This window comes from Hippopotamus amphibius, chromosome 11 (genome assembly GCF_030028045.1).
Source record: "Hippopotamus amphibius kiboko isolate mHipAmp2 chromosome 11, mHipAmp2.hap2, whole genome shotgun sequence".
Classification (NCBI taxonomy): domain Eukaryota; kingdom Metazoa; phylum Chordata; class Mammalia; order Artiodactyla; family Hippopotamidae; genus Hippopotamus; species Hippopotamus amphibius.
In genome coordinates this window covers 87,492,006-87,512,757 of record NC_080196.1, presented here as the reverse complement: position 1 = coordinate 87,512,757, position 20,752 = coordinate 87,492,006, and the positions used below count along the sequence as shown (strand labels likewise).

At 40.0% G+C, this 20,752-nt stretch overlaps 1 protein-coding gene across 2 annotated transcripts in view; it reads left to right on the top strand.

Moving 5' to 3' along the window:
* PSTPIP2 (proline-serine-threonine phosphatase interacting protein 2) overlaps positions 1-20,513 on the top strand; it is an 80,666-nt gene extending 60,153 nt beyond the window's left edge. For both annotated transcript variants that reach the window (XM_057698293.1, XM_057698292.1), the window contains exons 6-15: positions 861-923; positions 7,924-8,022; positions 8,602-8,647; positions 9,542-9,621; positions 12,134-12,232; positions 13,174-13,270; positions 13,392-13,473; positions 14,702-14,736; positions 15,803-15,860; positions 18,890-20,513. In XM_057698293.1, the coding sequence (XP_057554276.1) occupies positions 861-923; positions 7,924-8,022; positions 8,602-8,647; positions 9,542-9,621; positions 12,134-12,232; positions 13,174-13,270; positions 13,392-13,473; positions 14,702-14,736; positions 15,803-15,852 (651 nt within the window). In that variant the 3' untranslated portion in view covers positions 15,853-15,860; positions 18,890-20,513. The remainder of the gene's footprint in view (positions 1-860; positions 924-7,923; positions 8,023-8,601; positions 8,648-9,541; positions 9,622-12,133; positions 12,233-13,173; positions 13,271-13,391; positions 13,474-14,701; positions 14,737-15,802; positions 15,861-18,889) is intronic.
* Positions 20,514-20,752: the final 239 nt, after the last annotated feature.

Sequence of the window (20,752 nt, the reverse complement as noted above, 5' to 3'; positions counted from 1 at the left end):
TATACCCATTTGGTTTTATAGAGCTGTCATAAGGATAATGTAGTTTCAGATAATGATTAGGAACAAGGGCACAGGAGTCTGGCTGTGCCCACATCCCCACTCTACTACTTGCTGAGAGCATTGCCTTGGGTGAGTTAACCCGTCTCAGTTTACTGTCAAGAAAATGGGGATGAGTACTCACAGCTGTTGTGATGCATGAAAATTGCTTAGCACATAATAATGCTGGATAAATGGGAGCTACTAGTATGTCCGAGAGCTACATTTTTATTGTTAGCTCAATTATTTTGACTAATAAAAGTATTAACCTCACAGCCAGAGCAAAGAAGTTGCTGCCAAGTGAACTCAACAGAGTAGCTTACCTTTTCTGGATTAGATGGGGTAAAGAGGAGGGGAACATCTTTCAGCTGCCCCACAAGCATTTCTTCCTTTCGTATTGCTTGGGCTCCTTGCTGGTGAAGGATGTGTCATTGACGGACGCTACAGGAGTGAATGTTTCTGAGTCCTTCACTGTCCTGACACAGGCTTACAGAATAAAGACCCCTTTTAAAATATAATGGTGCTTTAACAAAGCTTTAAAATCCCTTTTTGACACCTAAGTTCCTTGATTTCAGATTTACAGATGAGAAAACTCTAAGGTGATCAACGATTCTCAGTAGTGGCCGGTGGCCACCCAGGTTCAAAGGTGGGCAAACTGTTCAGCCTTTCTGTGCTGCAGTCTCCTTATTTGTGAAATGGGAGTAATAATAAGTAGCACATCTACCCACTGAATGAGATATGCCATATTGGACACTTAGCCCTCAAGATAAGCTGGTGTTAACAGTTGGTTTTGATTGTTACCAGTGCTTGTGCTCTCTCCACAGACGGAGCTTATCATGGATGGTGCCCATAAACAAAAGAGCTTGCAATTCAAGAAAACCATGGATGTGAGTTTCAGTATATTGCCTTTTTTTTTTTGTAACAGTAACATTTTCTAAAATCCAATGCTGTGTTATCAGCATATTCCTGAAAATAGTATTAGTGCAGTGTTTTAGAGAAAACAGCCTTTAGTGGTTTGACTTTCTTTTTAAGGCTTTGGTAAGATTGAGGATGAAATTAAATAGAAGAAATTCAATGATGTTATCTTTCTGGCAACCTGGGAAAGTATAGCAAGTCAACTTAAATATTTCAGACCAGGGCATGTATACTATATGATGCCTTTTATCTTGTGGGATTTGAGCTTCTTCCCTGGAAGACTGTTTTCAGTCCTAATTCCTTACCTAATTTATTGAGTTTTAAGATATCTGCAAATTGTAAAAGCCTTCTTTGCTTTAAGTAATTTGTCTTAAAAATGCTTAACAAGATAGAATGAAGAGAATTGCTGGGGACCTCACACTAGTTTTTCACGAATTTCTTAACAATGAACTGTGTTACTGGAACATCTGTGACTCCATCTTTGTACAGAAGTATCATCATGATGTTCTATGACTATGACATCATATCTGGTAACCTGGTCAAAAAAGAAAATGCCACTAATGTTGATTAAATACGCAGTCTGTTCTGCATTTTTTTTTTGATACAGAGCACCTGAAAAGCGATTGATAAGTAGGGAATGATGTCAGTGTAATTCAGAAATAGTATTGGTTGATATATGATTACTCCCAGAACTTTTATGTTTTGAGCAACCTGGGGAAAGCTCTCTCACAATTAAAGAGAAAGCCTTATTGAAATATAATTTTCCTAACAATTTTCTCTACCTACATTTAAAGCTATAACAGTGTTAAAATTTTTGCTTCAACTATCAAAAATAATTTAGAAAACTCAAGAGGAGAAAGGAAGATTATTTTATTTACCCATTTTTTTTTTTTTTGCTTGCTGTCTGTTTTTTTCTTCTTCTGATGTTCTAAGGTTTCTTTTTTTATAATTTTCTCTTGCTTAGAGAACTTCTTTAGCCATTCTTCAGGGTAGGTCTGCTAGTGATAACTCATCTTAGTTTTCCTTTAGTGATTTCCCCTTCATTCTTAAAGGATATTTTCACTGGATATAGGATTGTGTGTTGACAGTTCTTTTCTTTCAGCACTTGAAAAATGTTGTGCCACTTCCTCGTGGCCTCCATAGTTTCTGATAAGAAGGCTGCTGTAATTCAAACTGATTTTCTGTTATGGTTAAGGTGTCATTTCTGTTTTAAGATATTTTCTTTTCTTAGTTCTCAGAATTTCACCTCTGTGTCTTGTCATGGATTTCTTTGGCTTTATCTTGTTTGGGGTTTGATCAGCTTCTGGATCTGTAGGTTTATATCTATTGCCAAATTTGGAAAGTTTTCAGCCATTCAAGTACTTTTTCAGCCCACCCTTCTCTTCTAGGATTCCAAGGACATGAATGTTAGATCTTTTGTTATGGTGCCAAAAGTTCATGAGGCTCTGTTCATTTTTTTCAGCTTATTTGATCTCTGTTTTTCAGGTTAGATAATTTCTATTGTACTGTCTTCCAGTTCACCAGTTCTTTCTTCTATCTCTTCCATTCGTAAGTCCATCCTTTCAGTTAGTATGTTTTTCAATTCTAAAATTTCTAGTTGGTTCTTGTTTACACCTCTTTCTTTGCTGAGATTTTCTTTTTCTTTTTCTTTACTAAGACTATCTATTTTTTAATGTTTCAAGTGTGTTTGCAAATGCTTATTGAATATTTTTATGATGGCTGCCTTAAAATCTTTGTCAGATGATTGTAACATCTCTGTCATCTTGATGTTGACATCTTTTGATGGTCTTATTTCGTGCAGTTAGAGATCCTTCTGGTTCTTGGTTTGATGAGTGATATTCAATTGATTTCTAACATTTTAGGTATTCTGTTGCAAGATTCTGGATCGTATTTAAACTTTCTGTTTTAGCTGGCTTACTCTGTCACCACTCTAGCAGCTGAGGTGAAGTGCCACCGCATTACTGCTATGAGGGGTTCCAGGTTAGATTCCCCCCTTGGCCTCCACTGAAACTGTAGGGTCGGTGTGGCCTTGTTACTATTGGGGGTGGTTAAAGTTCTGAATCCCCACCAGACCTCCTCTGACACAACTGCAGCAGGGAGGGGGTACACATCATTACTGCCAGGTGAGGGTGGTGGAATTCCAGGCTGCCCACAGAGTCTCCACTTGCTCTGTGTGTGGAGTTTGTTACCTCCTGGTAGGAATGAAGGTCCCAGTCCTCTATTTGTCCTTCTTTGATACCACTTCAGCAGGGGAGTTGGGAACCTCATTATAGCCTGGTGATGGTGGAAGTCTAGACTCTCCACTTGGCCTTTGCTGGATGAGTGGTGTGCAGTGGGGAGGGAGAAGCATGGTTTCTTTATGTGGTGTTTGGCTGCTGTAGAACATGGAGGCTTCTGTCCTGCTATGCTACCCCTTTTCTGGTCTTTTGGCTGGAGAAGGCGGGCTTTCATTTGGACTTTTTTTGTTTGTTTGTTTATGCCCATTGGCATTTCTTGGTTGTCTGCTGCTTTGGGACTCATTCTGTGATATAGGAGACCAAAAGAAAACCCAGGGTGCTCGCTTTTAGGCTTCTCTCTGAGACCAAGGGCGTTAGCCAATCTGCCTTATTCTCTCCACTTTCAGAATCTATGTTTGTTTCACGTAGACTGTCCAGGGGTTTTGGTTATACTTTTGTGGAGGAATAGGGAAGAGTACACCTTCTTCATCTTTCCTGAAGCCCATATAACCTTTTAAAAAGGTATTTTGTGATATGCTTTTAGAGCCATAAATGTGACTGTACCCCATCATCTTATGCTGAGAATCTAAGACTCTTTAGGACATCATCCAAAATAAGGAAAACAAAATGCACTACCATGTTCACTACTTATAATGAAGACTGTAAATGATTTAGTGACCAAAAAAATGAAGATTAAATTGCATAACTTTTAAATATATGATTATGAGAACTATGTAACAACAGAGAAAAAGTGCTTAATATGTCATATTAGAAAATAATGCAGGAAAGAGAAAGACTGATCACTGACATTAAAATTTGAGACTTCTTTAGAGCAAAGGAAAAAAAATCATCTTATACATGATGACAAATGGGGGAAAATATTAGTAACATATAATTTATAACCAGTTAGTTAGTTCCTAGTATAGACTGAACTCTTAAAAATCAATTAAAATGAAGAATGCTCCAAAAAAAAGTAGGTAAGAGACATGAAGTAGAAATGACATACCACCATAGTAATGAAATAAATACAAACAAAACAAGGCATATGCCAACATTCTCACCTCTAATATTAGAAAAAGTTAAAAACATTCTCTTATCTTGGTGTTGGTGAGAGCATGAGGCCACATACCCTCACATATGTGTTTATAGGAGTGTGAATTAGTGCAGCCATTTTGGAGGGAAGTCTGATATGTATATATGCTTTTATCCAACAGTTATACTTCCAGGAATTTGACCTGGAAATTCACACTACCCAAAATAAAAATTGGAGTATTTTTGTTATAAAAAATGGAAAATAAGATAAATGTCCACTAGTAGAGAGTGTTAAGAAAATTATGGCCTATATATGTATATATGTATGTATTTACAACCATTAAAAGTGTTCAGCTACAAACAGCAAAGGAAATCATAAACAAAACAAAAAGACAACCCACAGAATAGAAGAAAATATTTGCAGGTAAAGTGACTGACAAGGGATTAATCTCCAAAATGTACAAACAACTCATGCAGCTCAATAACAATAAAACAAATGGCCCAATCAAAAAATGGGCAGAAGATCTAAAGAGACATTTCTCCAAAGAAGACTTAAAGATGGCCAAAAAGTACATGAAAAGATGCTCAGCATCACTAATTATTAGAGAAATGTGAATCAAAACTATTGGGTTGGCCAAAAAGTGCCTTTGGTTTTTAAATAAAAATAAAAGACACATTTTTCATTTTCACCAAGAACTTTATTGAACAACGTATTCACCCTTTTATTCCACTACCTGCTGCCATTTTTCAGGCAACTTCTTAATTCCATATTCCCAAAACTGTGTGTTTTTTTTTTGAGCAAAGAACTGTTCCAGGTGCCTTTTACTGTCTTCCAGGGACGGTAGAATTTCAATTCACTTCCAGGGAATTGAAATTTTTTTAAGAGAATTTTGTAAGGAGTGACATAAATGGAAAGCCAAAGGTGCAATATCTGGTGAATATGGTGGATGAATCAGAACTTCCCAGCCAAGCGGTAACTACTTTCTCCTTGTCATCAAAGAAACATGCGGTCTTGCATTATCCTGATGGAAGGTTATGTGTTCTCTGTTGACTAATTCTGGACACCATTCATCAAGGGCTGCTTTCAGTTGATCTAATTGGGAGCAGTACTTATTGGAATTAAGCATTTGGTTTTCCGGAAGGAGATCATAATGGAGGACTCCCTTGCAATCCCACCGCATACACATCACCTTCTTTGGATGAAGACCGGCCTTTGGTGTGATTGGTGGTGATTTATTTTGCTTGCCCCATGATCTCTTCCATTATTGTACAGTATCCACTTTTCATTGCCCATCAGAATTTGTTTTAAAAATGGAACGTTTTTGTTACGCTTATGTAGAGAATCTCATGCGGAAATACGGTCAAGAAGATTTTTTTCACTTAACTTATGTGGAACCCAAACATCAAAGTGATTAACATAACCAAACTGGTGCAAATGATTTTTAACACTTGATTTGGATATTTTGAGTATGTCAGCTATCTCCCATGTGGTATAACGTTGATTGTTCTCAGTTAATGTCTTGATTTAATCACTGTCAACTTCAACTGGTCTACATGACCATGGAACATCATCCAGTGAGAAATCTCCAGCACAAAACTTCACAAACCACTTTTGACACATTTGATCAGTCCCAGCACCTTCTCCATACACTGCACAAATCCTTTTTTTGGCGTTTCAACTGTATTTTTACCTTTCTGGAAATAACAAAGCATAGTATGCCAAAAATGTTGCTTTTTTTCTTCTATCTTCAGTTGAAAATGGCTACACAAAAATTCACCAATTTCGATAAGTTTTTAAAAAAATGCATGCTGATATGACAGCTGTCAGAATACAATCTAACAAAATTGTTTCGAATGAAGTTAAAGACAGCTAAGTGCTACTAGAGCCATTTTACAGAAAAAAACAAATGAACCTTTTGGCCAACTCAATACAGTGAGGTATCACCTCACATTGGTCAGAATGGCCATCATCAAAAAATCTATAAACAATAAATGCTGGAGAGAGTGTGGAGAAAAGGGAACCCTCCTACACTCTTGTTGGGAATATAAATTGGTACAGCCACTATGGAGAGCAGTACGGAGGTTCCTTAAAAAACTAAAAAATAGAACTACCATATGATCCAGCAATCCTACTCCTGGGCATATATCTGGAGAAAACTGCAATTCAAAAAGATACATGCACCCCAATGTTCATTGCAGCACTGTTTACAATAGCCAGGTCGTGGAAGCAACCTAAATGTGCATCGTTAGAGGAATAGGTAAAAAAGATGTAGTACATATATACAATGGGTGTTACTCAGCCATAAAAAGGAACTAAATAATGCCATTTGCAGCAACATGGATGGACCTGGAGATTGTCATACTGAGTGAAGTAAGTCAGAGAAAGACAAATATCATATGATATTGCTTATATGTGGAATCTAAAAAAAGGGTACAAATGAATATATTTACAAAACATAAATAGAGTCACAGATGTAGAAAACAATCTTATGGTTACCAGGGGGCTGGTGGTGAGGGATAAATTGGGAGATTGGGAATGACATATACACACTACTATACATAAAATAGATAACTAATAAGGACCTACTGTACAGCACAAGGAACTCTACTCAATATTGTGTAATGACCTACATGGGAAGAAAATCTAAAAAGAGTGGATATATGTATATATATAACTGATTCACTTTGCTGTACAGCAGAAACACAACATTGTAAATCAACTATACTCCAATAAAAATTTTTTTTAAAAAGTGTTCAGCTACAGGCTTCATGCTTACAGAGAAATGTCTATAAGATATTGTTGCATAAGGAAAGAATTGTTGTATAACTATCTTATGTGCTTGTAATTATGAAAAGTTTTGAACGTCTGTTTCTATGTGTGTGTAGCACAGAGAATTATAAGGTTGTTTACTGAAAGGTTAACCCCATCTGAATTGCAAGGGATGCTGAGAAATGTTGGAAAGCACTTGAGATATTTCATGAGCATAAACCATCTCTACAAAGGTGTCTTTATTCTTAATCAAGCATTTTGGGGGGGTTATCATTTTGATATCACTGATTCACAGCTTTGCTTTGTTTGAACAAATTAACTCTTTGCTTCAAGAGTTGAAACAGAAAATTATTTAATTCACTACATAGTTTGTGAACTGTTTCCATACTGCTGATAGTAACGGTAGCACAGGAGAGACCATGGCTGACTTTTGAACTAGCTGAAATCAAGAAGGAACATAACTGTCCTTGAGCTACAGAAATGATGGGATGGATGCCCTCCCCACTGTCTACATGCTATGATGAGGTACTTTAGAGTATTGAAGCATAGTTACAGTTACCAGGACCAAGTGATTGCATCAGTTCTGAGTGTTATGAGTGTTACATAAATGTTGGATTACACATCCTATAGTTACATATTTGATTTTGCCTATTTCAAATTCCATCTTTTGTTTCAGTAAATTTTTAAAGCTCATGCACTTTGTTTTTGTCAGATAGGAGTTGTTGCTTCCTTGATCAGGTTGCCACTACATACATGATTTGGAAGAGGGCTGGAGACACCTTCCTAAGATAGATATGAAAGAGCATCTACTCTGAGTGCCCACAGTCTAGTGGTAATCAGAGCCCTAATCAGTGTGCCCTCTTCTTTGCTTGGTGTGGGGAATTAGGGTGGCTGCTTCTCAGGGTCACAGTCTGCTAATCTGTTTTGATCCTCTTTTGGCTCATAACTACAAAGGTAAAGAAGAACTATGAGCAGAAATGCCGAGACAAAGATGAAGCAGAGCAGGCTGTCCACCGGAGTGCCAACGTGGTAAACCAGAAGCAACAAGAAAAGGTACCTGGGAGAGCCGACAGCCTGAAAAATCTGAGATTTACACATATCAAGCTAAAGCCAATTAATAATCTTAATTAAAAATGGACATGCACGCTAAACTCCTGGCAATACCCTCCTTCAGGCAATTAGAGTCCTCTGAGCCAGAAAAACTTTTGACCTATTTGGGGGGTTGGGGAAGAGCTAGAGAAGCATGGCCACAAGGGAGGGGGTTCTGATGTTTTCATCTTTTTTCAAAACTCAGCTCATGTATACAGCTAGGCTGCCTCCTCTTGGGTGTTTTATAAGTTTAATTTTATAAAATCTGGATATAAGATTGTCAGCAATCAGAAGGTAGGGATGTGTTTTTAGGAAGATGTAGGGCAAGATGCCTGATGGATGTTTTCCAATGGCGATAAGATTAGAGGGCAAGTTGAGTGATTAACTCATGAGGGAAACATAGGTAAGACTTGGACTAGAACTTGTCTCTTCTCAGTCATTGCTTTTAAATCTGTTTTGCCTTTAGAAGCCTGGCCCAGCATTCCTGACCTCTTGGTTTTTGTTGTTGTTGTTTGTTGGTTTGGTTTGGTTTTGTCCTCACAGCTTTTTGTGAAACTGGCAACTTCAAAGACTGCAGTAGAAGACTCAGGTGAGGGGTCTGCTCCCAAGGATCGGGGAGGATTGTGGTGGGGCTTATGTTATCCTAAATCTGTCTGAGAAAGGTAGTTTTATATACCATACAGTAGTGACAGTATGCGTATGCAGTAAGATTAACAAGGTATCAGAAGGGAAGAAGGGAAAAACAGAGGAAAGGAAGAGGGGGGAAAGGAAGGCTATATCAGAACCTAGGAAAGTGGGAGGAAGCAAATGAGGCAGCAGTTTCTGGCCACTGCCAGCTTAGGTCTTGCTGCCCGAATGGTAGAGGGTGAAGCTGGGGTGGGGTGGGGGTGGGGGGAAGGTGGGGTCATGGGGCAGCTGCTTTGTAATTAGATGATCACCCTGATATTTTGGGAACATCTATCTTGAAAACCCCATTTCAGCCCTGATAACTCTGCTCTGCTGTGAAAGAAACAGCTAAGTTGTAAGGCCGTGTCATCACTGAAATCTAAGATCCAAACCAAATGTTTGCAAAGGCTTCTAATTCCCAGAACTTCCTGCCAGAGACAAGCCTCTCACGACCGTGTTCACTTAAGTCTCTAAATCCAAAATTAAAGTAACTTGGTAGTTTACTTTCTGCACCCCTCATTGTTCAATTTCCTGAAAATGGTAAGAAGTGGAAGGAAACCCTGGGCGAGGCTCCTTGTCAGCTTTCACTTCTCATTCCTTGGAGCATTTCTGGCTAATTGCTTGGTTTTCCTTTAAAAAGAAAGGGATCCCCACCTTTGCTTATTTTTCACAAAGATGTGATCAGGGTGAGATGTAATTACGGCCCTTCAGTGTTCAGAGGTCCCAGCTTTGTGAGCTCACGGAGGGGCCTGGGGGCTGGGTCTGCGAGCCCCCTCCCATCCAGTTTCCAGACCCAGGCCCCTCCCCTCCATTGCAGACAAGGTGTACATGCAGCACATCAACACGCTGGATAAGGTCCGGGAAGAGTGGCAGAGCGAGCACATCAAGGCCTGCGAGGTACCTGGAACCCAAAGGGCGGGTCTTCCTTCCTCTACGTTTGTAGAATTGCTTGAGGGCAAATTAGAACTCTAGAATTTAAGTGAAGGATGGAGGGAACTGGAATGTTTTCTCCCAACCTTGTCTTTCTGCTTCTTCCCCATCCTGACCATGCTGTCCCACTCTGTTCATGGCCCTGCTCCGATGTTTGGTTTGCACAGGCGTGATGCAGCTGAATCAATTAACGCTTGATTTGGTGATTTCCTGTCACGCCCCTCACCTGTACTTGCTCCGCAACAAGGGGAATGCAGATAGCAGAACTGGCTTTAGAGTTTTTTATTCTCACACCTTTCATTTCACCATTGCCCCCCTCGTTTTCAGCACATGCCTCACAGTGTCCCAGAGAAAATGGAGACACAACCTGGAAACTTCCTCAAGTTTCTGTTACCCTGTCTACACAGTTTTCTTACCAGTGGTTTCTCAAAGGGAGGTCCCAGGACCTGTACCAATATCATTGCCTTGTTAGATGCAGATCTTGTTAGAGATGCAGAGATGCATATTCTCAGACCAACTCCAGGCCTCCGGAGTCAGAAACTGGGCGTGGGCCCCGCAGTCTCCGTGTTAATAAGCCCTGCAGATGACTCTGATGCAAATTCAAGCACGAGAACTACTGGTCTTCACCGCCCCCGCCCCCCCGCCACCATTCTCCTGCTGCTCTGCCACCCCTGGGCTCACCAGCCCATCCAGCTGGCCTTCCCCTGCCTCTTGCGCACAACTCCCTTTCACAGTGGACTTTTATGATCATTCACACAGCCTCAGCTCCTTCCAGCTTTAAAGCCTGCTGCTGCTGCTTCTCCCTTCTCTTCACAGCCTGGCTTCCTGGGGGAGTTGTCCCCGCCTCCTCATCACCCTGCCTGACCCAATGGCCGTGTCTGGGGTCTGCTCCTCTGCAGCCGCTCTCCCAGAGGAACCAGTGGTCTCCCTGGTGGGAGGTCCAGTGTACCTTTGCAATTTCTAATCTTATTTGATAGATCTTTAGCACCTGAAATGGTGGGTCCCTCCTAAAACACTCTTTTCTGCTTTACTTCCTTAATTCCACCCTCTCATGGAAAAACCTGGAATAAGGCCATTTTTATATGGTTTTAAAACATGCAAAACAATATCATATACATCTTATGGGTACATACATATTGTCAAAATCTGTGTAAGAATGCTAAAATTTAGGGTAATGGTTGTCTCTGGGGGAGAAGGAATGTGGTAAAGATTGAAGAAAGCACACAGAGGCTTTAACAGAATCTGAAGCAAATATGGCCAAAAGTTTTGACAAAGCTGGGTGGGTGGTACATGGGTCTTCATTATATCGCTCTGTGTGATTCTGTATGTGAAATATTCTCTAATAAAAATAATGTAATATTTTAGTACTTATGTACTGTATATGAATACTAAAATATTTATAGATGAAATAGTGTATTTGCTTCAAAATATTGCAGGGAGTAGGTGAGTTGGTAGGGAAATAGGTAAAACAGAGTCAGTTGTGAATTGATAAATGTTTCAGCTGGTGATGGGTACGTGGGGACTCATTATGCCGTTGTCTCTACTCTTGTATATGTTTAAAGTTTACGTTATAAGAAGCTTTAAAATGTAACAGTATCATAGTCAACATTTAAAAATACACGAATATATAATATCCACTGTTGAATAGTATAGCATCCACTTTACAGAATAGTTTGAATTTCCATAAGTTGATATTTGTTTATATCCAAAAACTATTATTCAGGCAGTGACTTTTTTTAAAAAATGTTTTTATTTATTTGTTTATTTGGCTGCATTGGGTCTTCGTTGCAGCACGCGGGCTTCTCTAGTTGTGACGCATGGGCTCCAGAGTGCGCAGGCTCAGTAGTTGCGGCAGGCTGGCTTAATTGCCCCGCTGCATGTGGGATCTTAGTTCCCCGACCAGGGATTGAACCCTCATCCCCGGCACTGGAAGGCAGATTTGTAACCACTGGACCACTAGGGAAGTCCCCAGGCAGAGACTTTTTAAACAACTTTTTTATTAAAGAAATTTCAAACATACAGGATAAAAGACAAGTGCAAGGACCCCCGTGTACTCATCAACTAGCTTCAACAATTATGACCATCTTGCCAGTTGAATTCATTCATTCTGGGATGGGGGTGAGGAGGAGGGTAACGCTTTGAATCTGAGGTTCTGGCAGGCTGCCCAGGTGCAGATGCCTGTTAGGCAGTTGGAAATGTGAGCTGGAATTCAGGTTAGAATATTGATGTCTAGGTTCATCATCACTTCTTACCTTCAGAACTATATCCAATCCTGTTTGTGTTAATATGTTATTAGAATCCATTTGCATTCTTTGCCTTAGATGAGAGTTTATGAGCTTCCTCGGTGGTGGGTGGGAGTACACTAATTGAGACAATAAGCTTACAGATAATTCAAGGCTGAAATTGTTTCTTAAGTCATAGCCAGTCTAGACAAATGGACCCTTTCTCTGCATATGTACATGTAGTTTTGTTTCTATAGGTATTTGAGACTCAAGAATGTGAGCGAATAAACTTCTTTCGGAACGCAGTGTGGTTACACGTGAATCAGCTGTCACGACAGTGTGTCACAAACGATGACGTAAGTCAGAGGCATCCACGGAGGATGCTCTGCATATTAGAGTCATTAGAGTGGATGGAACCATAGACATTTATTAGTTCACCCACCTCATTCGAGGCCCAGGTAGGTACAAGGACTGGCCCAAGCCCACATGATGAGTATGGACCCAGATAAACACCTAACTTTCCTGACTCTTGGTTCACTTTACCACCATGACTTTCTCTCTAAGAAATTCAGGGTTAGAGCAGGAGCGCAGAGAAGGGAGACCCAAATGCAGTTTAGTTTATGGAAAACAGAGATGTCACAACATGAATGTGAGTCCCAGAGACCGTGCCAGTCTGGAATGGGGTCACTCCAGGACAGCACCAAGGACCGGCAGACTGAGCCATGCCTAGGCTAATGGTCACTCCAGGACTCAGGATTTACTTCAGCAGTATTCCAGGGCCATTAGTGATGCAGGTTTAAATTGTGCACAGCAATTGTCACGGGTTCCAGGTCTCAGAGGGACCGGAATCAAATCATCACAACCTTCTTTGCTAAGAAATAGCCACCCTCACTTAGATGGGACATTCACTTTAGAAGAATAATTAAACACCCAGAAAACAAGTAGGATTGACTAGAAGAACTTTTCTCCAATTGTTTTTGCATTCATGTGTAGAATTGGTCATGGGACTTGGTATCTATTTTCTTTGTCCCATCAGTATTAAAAACAAAATCTTTCCTCCAAGGTTTTTGTGCTGCTATAAAAAGCTACCTATATTTTTTGTCATCTTTTTAAAAAATGTAATAGCAGATATGCATCAGATAAATCCCTTTATATGAGTCCAGGACTTGGGAATGTCTTCTTTTTTTCTTTTCAAAGTAAAATTTGGAAAATAGCCATTCATCAGACCTCAATTTAATAAGCCGTGTCACCATTTTTAGGGACATACCTCTACCTTGATTTATCTTCTTTTTGTTAGATGTATGAAGAAGTCCGTAAGAGCTTAGAAATGTGCAGCATTGAGAGGGACATTGAGTACTTCGTGAATCAACGCAAAACTGGACAGACTCCACCAGGTGAATGGATCAGTGGGGTGGGGGGTTATTTAAGCAATTCCCTTAGTCTTTCTTGTCACATGTCATTGAGAATGAAAGTCATCAGCCTCTTAATGTTTTACATCTTGATGATTCCCTATAGCACCCATCATGTACGAGAATTTCTACTGCCCCCAGAAGAATGCAGCCCCACCAGGAAAGCCTACGGGGTCTAACTTGGCAAGGTAATATCCAGCTTTCTTTCACATGAAGAAAGGTACTTTTAGAGACTTCCCTGGTGGTCCAGTGGTTAAGACTCCACGCTTCCACTTCAGGGGGTGAGGGTTTGATCCCTGGTCAGGAAACTAAAATCCCACATACCACGATGTCGCCAAGAAAGAAAAAAGAAAAAAAAAAAAAACTTTTAATTAACATTTTTATTTTTAGTGTTCCAGTTCTAACCTGGACGGATTAGAATCGGAACATATCTACCATTTCATTTGCTTCATGAGGCTGCTAGGTTTTTGGAAATAGCATTTTTAGGACAAATGTTTAATGGGTTGTACTAGTTACAGTTTAAGGGGGATTGTATCATGCTTGAGTGTGATTATTATTACTCATGCATGAATTCTATACCTTTCTTGTAGAAAGCAAGAGTTGGCAAACTCTGGCCCCTGTGAGTCAAATCTGACCTGCCTGTTTTGGTAGGGCCTGCAGGTTAAGAATAGTTTTCATGTTTTTAAATGGTTGAAAAAAATGGAAAGGGTACTATTTTGTGACATGTGAAAATTACATGAAATGCAAACATCAGTGTTCATATGTAGAGCTTTGTTAGCACATGACTGTACTCATCTGTTTCCATTCTGTCTACCTCTGCTTTCACATTAGAGCTGAGTAGCGCTGAGATAGAAATGCCATGCGGCCAGCAAAGCTTAAATATTTGCTGTCTGGCCCTTTACAGAAAAAGATTGCTACCCCGATATAAAGGATTCTGAGGGAAGAGAAACTTCTGTTTCACATGTAGTCACCTTGAAGTCTAAGCTGTTGAATTTTCAGTCCAGTTTTTAAAAAGATAAGGGAGTGTTTGAGGGCAAGGTGCAGATTCATCACCTGTGTTTAAGAATGCCAAGCGCTGCTCAAAGCAGTTACTTTGAATGAGTTCGTTTCACCCTCACAGCGAGGGAGCAGCTGTTTGACTTCCCATTTCGCGTGTGAAGAGGCTGCCGTACAAGGCAATCAAGAACTCTTGCCCACACAACTGAGATTTCTGGGCTGTGGGGTGGGGCTCTGTGGTCCCTGCTTCCCAGCGTAGTGTCGTGTCTCCAGGGGGTCAGCGCCACCGGGCCTTTGCTTCATTCACACTTTCCTTAACCCTCCAGAGCTGATTAGCATGCAATTTGTTTGTAGAGTGAAGTTGAAAATTAGAAAAATTACAGAATTTATCTGAAAGATTTTGGTTTTCATTTCTTACAGGAGAGGACCTCTCCCAGTTCCTAAAAGTTTACCAGGTATGCCACCAAGAAAGACTGTTTGAAATCTTAGGTCAGGTTTTATTTAAGGTTGAGTCGTTAGAATTTTGAAATAAAAGGAAATAAGAGAATACATAGAGTCAAATTTCCAACAGATTGAACCTGTTATTAGAAACTATAATACTGTTTGTCACTGAGTGGAATTTGGTCATTTGTGGTCTATTTTATAGCTTATCCAAGAGAATTCAGCTACTCAGCTACCAAAAGAAACTTATAAGGCATTCTTAACTAAGATTATTTCAACTTGGACCATGAGAATAGCAAAACTGAGTTATAGTTTCCTTTGGATTACACAGAAATATAATTTATAGAAGATGTCTAGAAACATGTAACCTAATATTATATATTTTGTACACTGCCCATAATTGGATCTTTCACTAATCAGCCTGGTCTCTTTTTTCTCTCTGAACTCCCATGATACATCTGGGAGAACCACACACTTAGTGCTTTTTGTTAGTTTGTATTCCCTGGATAATTACAAGATCTTTAAGGGCAGGCAGTTTGTTTTCTTCTAACTCAGTTGCAAAAAATAACACAGTACTGGGCACATAGTAGGTGCTCAACAAATACCTATTATTTGAATAAAAGAAAGGTATTCCTGTCTGTGTTCAAGGGAAGAAAGAAGAGACACCTTAGGCTGCATTTAGCAACTTAGCAAAAATTTAGTGACTGAAAAAACATTTAGTGGCTGAAATTGTATCTTTGAACTATATAAGGATTTAAGTTAATTTATTTCTTGTTACCTTATAATTACCGCTTGATAATGTGGGACTTATTTTTGTCCATTTTTGAAGATGACTTTCCTGTAGGGACTGCTGTTTGGGCATGGATAAAAAAGGGCAAAGAAATCATAACAGGGATTTCCAATATGTTTTCTGGCTCGTAGTTATGACGATTATTTGTAAGTTTTGTTGTCATGTGTGTTTTATTCTTACAAAATGGCAGTCACCAGACTCTGAGTGGAATGCCTAGGAAGAGAAAAGGGCTAAGATCTCATCAGGAAAAAATGTTAACTTCACGTTGCTCTGTGTTCTGCCCTTCACAGATGACCCTGATTATTCTTTGCTTGATAACTACAGTTTGATCTATCAGTAACATCAATGGTAAGAATCTTTCATCTTCACAGAATCAAGTTGCATTTAGACTGGTGATTGTATTTTTGAAATCTTTGAAGCTTCTTTACAACATCACTGCAGACAGACAAGGCCTGCACTGGTAGGCACAACACCCCTGCTGAGTGGCCTCTCTGGTTCCTGCAACTGAAAGGGGACCGAGACCACTCCAGACCTGCTTGACTGAGGGTATTGCCTTTTCTTTATTCTGTAACTTTATTTTCTCTTATTAATCTCTTTCATGGCTATTACACACCTACACTTAAGGCAGTGCTACAAAGAAGTACACCTGCTCTTCACTGTTTAAGTAATTTAGCCTCTAGTGCTCTCCCCCATTCCCCAAAGGGGAAAAGTCAAGGAAAAAGAAGTCACTGAAGATGAGGCAAGTGACATCATGTTCAGCAGCATTATAGGGGTCATCCTGCACCAGATTATTAGAGCTCTGAAATAGTTTATGAACCAGAAGGATTCCTAGAGCAGGACTACTAAGCCAACTGTGGCTGCAAAAGCGATTCTTCCCATTTGGCACTCAGGTACTTGCAACATGCCCCGGGTCAATATCAGTTTTCACAACTGGAAGGAACATCTCTGAAGCCAAAACAGCAATACTAAATGAAACTCCTCATGATTTGTAATTCTTTTAACCCAAATGGGCGTATATACGCACATATGAGCAAAGAAAAAATCTGAAAGGATATCTTCCTAAATAGATAATATTTTATCTTTTTGTTTATCTGTGCGTCCTAATTTGTCTACAATGAAAATTTATTACTTCTTTAATTAAAAACTGTTTATCTTGCATATTCCTGATCTTAGGGTGTTCTGGGGAGTGACAGGAGGGGTGGGTGGGATTCAGGGATTCACAATGGAACTAGAAAGGCCTTTCTCCCACCTTCTTGGTTTGGTGTTGGTGATATTTACTGTCACTTATGAAACAAAACCGATTTAACAGTACTGCACGGTGGTTCTCCTTCAGTGCCGTCTACCACTGAAAAGTGCTTGGAAGTGGGCACATCAAACATTGCATGCCTGCACTCCTGTAAAAACACCCACTTTGTGACTTATGGCCAATTAGCTGTTAGGATAGAAGCCATGATTGTCTTGATTAGGCAGTACTAGTGTTATTTACATTTACATGTAAGTCTTTAAATTGCTTAAGAAGTGTGTTTATGATGTTTAAGGAACTTTGCTGTGAAAGATAGTGGATATTGAAGATATAAAAAACCTCATCCTCTAACTATATATACTTTCTGATCTACAAACTGTAGTCTTTACAACCAGTCGTCACTTCTTCTTCATTTCATAAGCCTCTCTCTTTCTCACGGAAAGAGGCCCAGCCCATCTTAGAGGCAGAGCAGGAACATGGGAAATCAAATGACTTCGCGTTCAAAGGTAGAACCTGCGCTCTAGAATGCTGTGCCGTGATGGCTATGTGGCTGGGCATCAGCCGCTCCAAGAGCTCCTTTTTTATTTTTAATCTTCCTTTCTTCCTCTCTCCCTTCTCCCCTCCCTCTCTTCCTTCTCCCCTTCCTTCCTCCCTGCTGTCCATCCTTCCTTCCTCTCTCTCTCTCATTGCTCCCTGCTCCTCCCTTCTCTCTCTTTTGCCTTCCTCCCTCCCCCCTTCTTCCCTCTCCCTTTCTTTCCTTCCTTCCTTCCTCTCTCTCGCTTCATTCCTTCCTTCTTTCCTCCCTCCCTCCCCCTCTCTTTCTTTGTCTCTTTCTTTCTCTCTTTCTCTCTCTCTCTCTTTCTTTCTTTCCCCCTCCCTTCCCTTCCCTTGTCTTCTTTTCTCTTTTCCTTCCTTTCTTTCCTTCACCCATTTTCATAAAGCATATATTCTACTTGCTTTATAATAATAGCATTGACCCAACGACTCTAGTTCCCCAGAGCCCAAGAATCTGCAGTTTGAATTCAAGATGCCAATACCAACACATTTACTCAAGTTTGGTCATTTCATTGGGCGTCATTAGTGTCTGTGCCAGCTCAAGGAATAGGAATTGAGCATGTATAATTGACTGAATTTAAGAGAATTTGGAAGATGGAGTCTACCTTTATTAATAACCTAGTTAGGGGACTTCCCTGGTGGCACAGTGGTTAAGAATCCTCCTGCCAATGCAGGAGACACAGGTTCGAGCCTTGGTCCAGGAAGGTCCCACATGCCACAGGACAACTAAGCCCATGTGCCACAACTGCTGAGCCTGTGCTCTAGCCCACGATCCGCAACTACTGAGCCCATGTGCCACAACTACTGAAGCCCACATGCCTAGAGCCTATGCTTTGCAACAAGAGAAGCCACCGCAATGAGAAGCTCATGCACCAAAATGAAGAATAGCCCCCATTTGCTGCAACTAGAGAAAGGCCATGCACAGCAATGAAGACCCAAGGCAGCCAATAAATAAAGAAAAGAAAAGAAAAGAAGAAACAACTTAGGGACTTCCCTGGTGGCACAGTGGTTGAGACTCTGTACTCCCAAATGCAGGGGGCTGTAGTTCAATCCCTGGTCAGGGAACTAGATCCCACGTGCATGCAGCAACTAAGGAGCCCACTGGCCGCAACTAAAGAGCCCATGAGGCACAACTAAGGTGCCTGCCTGGCACAACTGAGACCCGGTGCAACCAAATAAATAAGTAAATAGATAAAAATAACTTAGTTAAGCAACATCACAACATTTAAAATAGTTTGAATGAACCTTTGGAATTGACATTTAAATAGGAAGCTTTTGGAATTTGCGATTTGTTCTGCAACTGTTGATTCTAGTTGCTATTCCTGTTTTTAATTCTAACATGTTTAGGTAAAGATAGATTATAACTTTTGAATTAAAAAATGTATATAAAAATATAAGTGTATGTATTATTTACCATAAAGCAATGCTCTTATTCCATTTTTCATCACTTGGAATACCAATTTCTCACTATTTGTTTTCCTTGGCCAAGCACATTGTTTTCGTTGAATCAAATCTCCATGTAGGAACAGGGTGTCCATGTGAACAGTTAATTCAAATGAACTTTATTATTTTCTTTCAGAAAACAAAGCTTTTTTCTGGCTGGCGCTTCTGTGGCATGGAAGGAGGCACTTACAGCAGCAGAATCTGTAGAAATTATGTCAATCATGAAGACTTTGAAGTGAACCCTTGCTATAATTTTTTGATATTTTAAGATTTATAGTAGACATTTAGTTCAACTTAACCTAGTAGAGTTCTGCAGTTTTTAAAAGAAGTTTACAAATTGCCCAAGACTGAAGAATCATCCTTTTCCAATCAAGTTACTAAAGTTGTGAATGAATTGTTTTCTACTTGATTCAGGGAAGTCTTTGGATTTGAAGCTTTGACTCCTGGGGGTTGGGGCAGGGATGGCTGCAGAGGAGTCTGAGCCAGCAACCTGCTCAAGCTCCTTTGCCTTTGGGGGCAGCGTGGCTATGGAATTTCCACAGTAACACATTCTCTCAGTGGCTCAGGATTTAAAACCACCTTCCTTTTTGGCTGGAAGATTTAGAGGCCATCTGATAGCACTTACTCGTTTTGCAGATGAGGAAATGAGGTTCAGAAGTGTGAAATCAAATTTCCTTACAGTTCTTCCAGCTGATTAGGGACAGACGCAGAAGTAGAGTACAAGCTCATCCCACATCACATCCTCCTAACCCTTCCTGAGGCTGTGATGCTCATGTTGAAATTTAAGATGCCAAATGTTTTTGCTGGCATATTTTCAGCTGGGTAAATTACCAGGGTTAAAATGTCAGGTTTATTTTTATATGGCTCACTGTGTGTACTGAACTACAGAGCACCATATTTAATCTAATCTAAGAGGCCAGTCATTGTAAAACATCCCATAACTTTATATACCACTAAGAAAGTCAGTAGGGGAGTTGACACTTGTGACAATTAATGGCCAAGCCCATTGGAATTTGACATGCTAAAGTGTGAAAAAAACCCCAAAAAAGTACATCCTAGAATCAATGAAACATAGTATTTTGACTTTATCCCTGAAGAGAATTTTAGACTTACAAACCAGTACTCAATCTTGGGTCTTCACAGAGAATCTTTCCCTTGCTAGATCCTGGAATTCTTAAAGTGTCCATCTTACCCTTTCACAGACGTTTGGGTCTTCCTTTGGTCACCCACAAATAGCAAGGAGATTGGTCTCATTCACACACACTGAGTAAATGATACATTTTAGTTAACAAGTTAAAATAACACTGGCATTTATTGGGGATGTTTTGAAATTCCGGTCCCACAAAGAGCAAATACTTTCATTTTGTGCTCTGTGCATAGCTTTTTCCCAGAACTGTGGATAAATTGATTGAAGGAAGATTGATTATTTCCCCTTTTCACATAAGATGCTGCTGAAAGTGGCAGCTTATGGTCATGACCGGAAACTTGCATCAGTTGGATATCCTTTTGAGAAATTGAAGTTTGCAAGGGGTCATTGACTTCCCCAAATTGAACAGGCTTAGGAAATTTTCCTTCGAACTCAGAACATTTTATTTTTAAGTATTTTATTTATTGTTAGCAAATCCTCAGGGATTTCCATGTTCTCTTTATCAGTCAGTGTAACTGATGTAAAAATGTTTTAAGAATTGAAACTATTTTAATTTTATTGCTCTTCAGTTTGATATGAAGTAAAATAAAAGCTCTTGGTGATTTGGGGTTTATTTTGCATTTCTGTGTTAATTATATCTCTCTTCCAAGCTCTATTTGACCCCTTGTCACATTTGCTATCATTAGACCACCACTGGAAGGACCAACTGCTGGTCAGGGAAGCCAGGAGGAGACGGGCACCATGCCACTTCCTACTAACCCTTCAGGTGCCAGATGCAGGGTCCCTTCCTCAGAGAGGCATCTTCCCTGCCTCCAGGCTTGGTGGGATCCCACTGCTGTCTCCTTCCACTCT